The 3,134-nt window shown below is 44.5% G+C and overlaps 1 protein-coding gene across 1 annotated transcript; it reads left to right on the top strand.

Moving 5' to 3' along the window:
- The first annotated feature begins 1,655 nt into the window (after nt 1-1,655).
- Nucleotides 1,656-3,134, top strand: LOC128377035 (ALK and LTK ligand 2a-like). Its single transcript, XM_053336916.1, has 4 exons — nt 1,656-1,938; nt 2,447-2,500; nt 2,876-2,956; nt 3,070-3,134. The coding sequence occupies exons 1-4, from the start codon at nt 1,656-1,658 to the stop codon at nt 3,132-3,134; spliced, it is 483 nt and encodes a 160-aa protein (XP_053192891.1).

Here is a 3,134-nt window from a genome sequence, read left to right as displayed (position 1 = left end):
CAAGATATAAGAGATGTTGGTTTTGTGTATTTCCGGAAAGGCCCAAAAAGTTTAAAGTCGTGCGTTTCGATTGTTTTGTTAAACACCTCTATTGAATGTTTTTGAATTGTGGCGATGCATTAAATGTAATTGTATGGTTGTGAAACATGTGCTTTCCCCTATAGTAAGCCAACAACTTTAGTCTGAGGCAGTCAGATTTGAGGGGGGAGCATGCATGGGAGCCAACTGCACGCCCTGACTTAAAGGAGCTGCGCTGACCACAGAACACTAGTACACACTAATCTCCAATGAGAGAGAAACCCTTTTGTAGATCTGAACTATGCCGTGGAGTAATTTGGTAAGAAAAGAAACCAGCGCATTGAGCTTGAAACCCCGTGCGTAATTAATTTTCATAGAATCGGCCTTAAACGGTGCGTAATTGTGTTTTCAAATCCCACAATGGACGTAAAGCGCGCAATGGCTCTAAATGAGGTTATGATCATCGCAAGAAGGATATGGGAGCCTTGCCATTGAGATGCCGGTATCTGCGCTGTATGCTGTACTAATTGGAGATTTCAGTGGAAGTATTAGTAGAGAAGACGCTTCCTGTAACAGCGTATCGCACAGATAAATGGAGCAACGGAAAGGAGGGTGGCGCAGAAAACTTCTAACGGCGTTCAAGTGATGGTCAGCAAACTCAAGTGGACTTTCCGCTTCAGGAGTGCAAATAATGCGTCTTATTAGTATCACAGACACGGCGGAGTAACCCACAAGGGACAGGTCACCACTTCTGCGAGAGAGAATAAAAAGTGAAGCTTTACTTCAAGGCGACTGATCCGCTACTTCAACGAGGACGCACACGGGACTTGGAGCCGTTTGTCCACTCTCTCCCCGCAGTCTGACTGTGATCAGAGGGTGACCACAGATGCTCAGTGAACAGTCGTCCGACTTCAGAGGCGTTTGTTTTACAGACTTTAAAAGGGACATATTTCGGACCGGACAGGATCAGGGAACTGGACTGAAGTTGCAGACGCTTCTTTATTTCCATTTTCATCCTTACTGGACGCAGAGGACATATACATATTGACTGAAGAAGCTACATAGGCCTTAAGGTAATTATTCTATATATATATTCTGACTTTGGACAGATAAAAACTACATTTGCTGCGATCTAGTTTGCATGTAGTTTGTTCCCAGCTCTCTATTTCTTGCTGAACAAATCTCAAACAAGTCCCAAACAAGTAGCAACTTCACTAAACCACAACTGGGTCAACATCAAACCTACAGTTTACTGATGGCCTGGCCAAAAACAACTTTCACTAATTGGCCTCTAAATCGATTTTGAAAGAATTTATAGCAACATTAACACAATCACAATATGAGAAACTGACATATGGATGGAAAAACACATTTGGACAGCTGGGGAAAGTGTGACCATAGTGTTTATTATGGTTTTAACGACGTCAGACAGCAGTCCTCGCACTCTCAGCGGGTGCTATGGTGTTCTGCATCATTTAATGGTGAATGATTTGTGAGACAATTTAATTTGACATTCCTCTTCGACCTCTCTTGCAGGTGTCCGGTTAAACCTTTCTACCCGAACCCCCCACCCCTCCTCCCAGGAGGCGTCGGGGAAAGAGTTCACTTTCTCCCCCTTCTCTCACTCCACGGGAGCTATGAACGGACAGCGCGTACACTTCACTATGGGACTGGTGCTACTAATGTGCACGCTTACCGGCCACTGCAGCCAGAGCGCGCCCTCGGCGGCCCCCGCGGCAGCCGGTAGGGACACTCAGCGAGACTTGAGGCGGATGGCTGAGATCATGAAACACGTGGAGGAGAGCCGGGGTCATCACAGCGCGAAAACGGAAGCCCCGTTAACAGCGAGGGCGAGGACCACACCGGTAGAGCCAAAGGACTTAAGCAACATGAAAACAGACAGAGGGGATCAGGTTGTTGGTGAGTAACGACTTATGAGGCGGAACCCTATCTAGCCTATTTGATCGATGCTGCACAGTAGAGGATGTGGTCAACTGGAATATGTTTCATATTATTGCAAAGTCATTATTGACTGATGAAAGTTAGGCAGGATAAAGTCAAAGGGTTGTTGCACCCAAATAACCCCCAAAATAACATATTTTCTACCGAAAGTGGTATCAAAATGTGGATTTACAAGTTTGAAGGAAGATCAGATATCTTAAATCCTTGATGAACAACTATCTTCATGTCTAGATACCACTACAGGGGATTGTTATTTGTGTAAACCAACTCCTTACATTTCCTAAGATTTTTATTAGTTTGTGGCTATAGGCTCATATTCCCCCAGTTTGTACCAATACATCCAGTCTCAAGGCAAGCTTGTAAATATCCAGAGATAATTAATGTTAATAGGCCATTTAGTGTATTTCAATACTTTGCAGTGTTTAACCTGACACTCTTTTCCCATCATCTCTCTCTCTCTCAACAGTTGTATTTCCCAGAGATCTCAGAAAGAAAGAGAAATTCATAAAACATATAACAGGTAAGGCATCACTGCAAACTACTGTATTGTCGTTGTTTGGTAACCATCCGATTCTGTGACCTGCACTGCTGCTTAGGTTTAGGCATGAGAAATGAGATGATTAGGGTAAGAATATCTGGGCAAGCACAGGTTGTAGTGGCAAGTACGGCATAACACTGGTGCACTGGTACTGCAGGTGACTTGTGTCAAGAGTGATAGGAACTTTATGAAACAGACAGAGTGGGATGGGAGGGAGAGGTTAAGGGAGGGATGATGGCTGAGGCAGTCAAAAATACAAGAAATGTGAATGATAGCTTTAGATAATAGCTGTAAAACAGATGTTAGCACAGGTGGTACTAGGTAATGGAAATCGTCTTACGGCTTGCTCTCTTTCAGGTCCACTCTACTTCGCTCCCAAGTGCAGGAAGCATGTGTACAGACTCTACCACCACACCAGAGACTGCACGATACCTGCGTGTAAGCTTGAAACCACCCTATTAAAGTATCATAAATTTATCTTCTTGTCCAGTGTCAACACTGTGTGTGAAAAGCATCCACTCATGTGTCTCCATTTCATCTTCTCCTCGCAGATTTCAAAAGATGTGCGCGGCTTCTCACACGGTTAGCCGGCAGCCCGCAGTGCACAGAGGGGTAG

This window comes from Scomber japonicus, chromosome 17 (assembly GCF_027409825.1).
Source record: "Scomber japonicus isolate fScoJap1 chromosome 17, fScoJap1.pri, whole genome shotgun sequence".
Taxonomy (NCBI): domain Eukaryota; kingdom Metazoa; phylum Chordata; class Actinopteri; order Scombriformes; family Scombridae; genus Scomber; species Scomber japonicus.
This window is presented reverse-complemented; position numbering and strand designations above follow the sequence as displayed.

Coding starts and splice junctions, on each gene's coding strand:
- LOC128377035 (XM_053336916.1), top strand. CDS start 1,656: ATGAACGGACAGCGCGTACACTTCACTATGGGACTGGTGCTACTAATG. Junction 1,939..2,446: donor CAGAGGGGATCAGGTTGTTG/GTGAGTAACGAC, acceptor CTCTCTCAACAG/TTGTATTTCCCAGAGATCTC. Junction 2,501..2,875: donor ATTCATAAAACATATAACAG/GTAAGGCATCAC, acceptor GCTCTCTTTCAG/GTCCACTCTACTTCGCTCCC.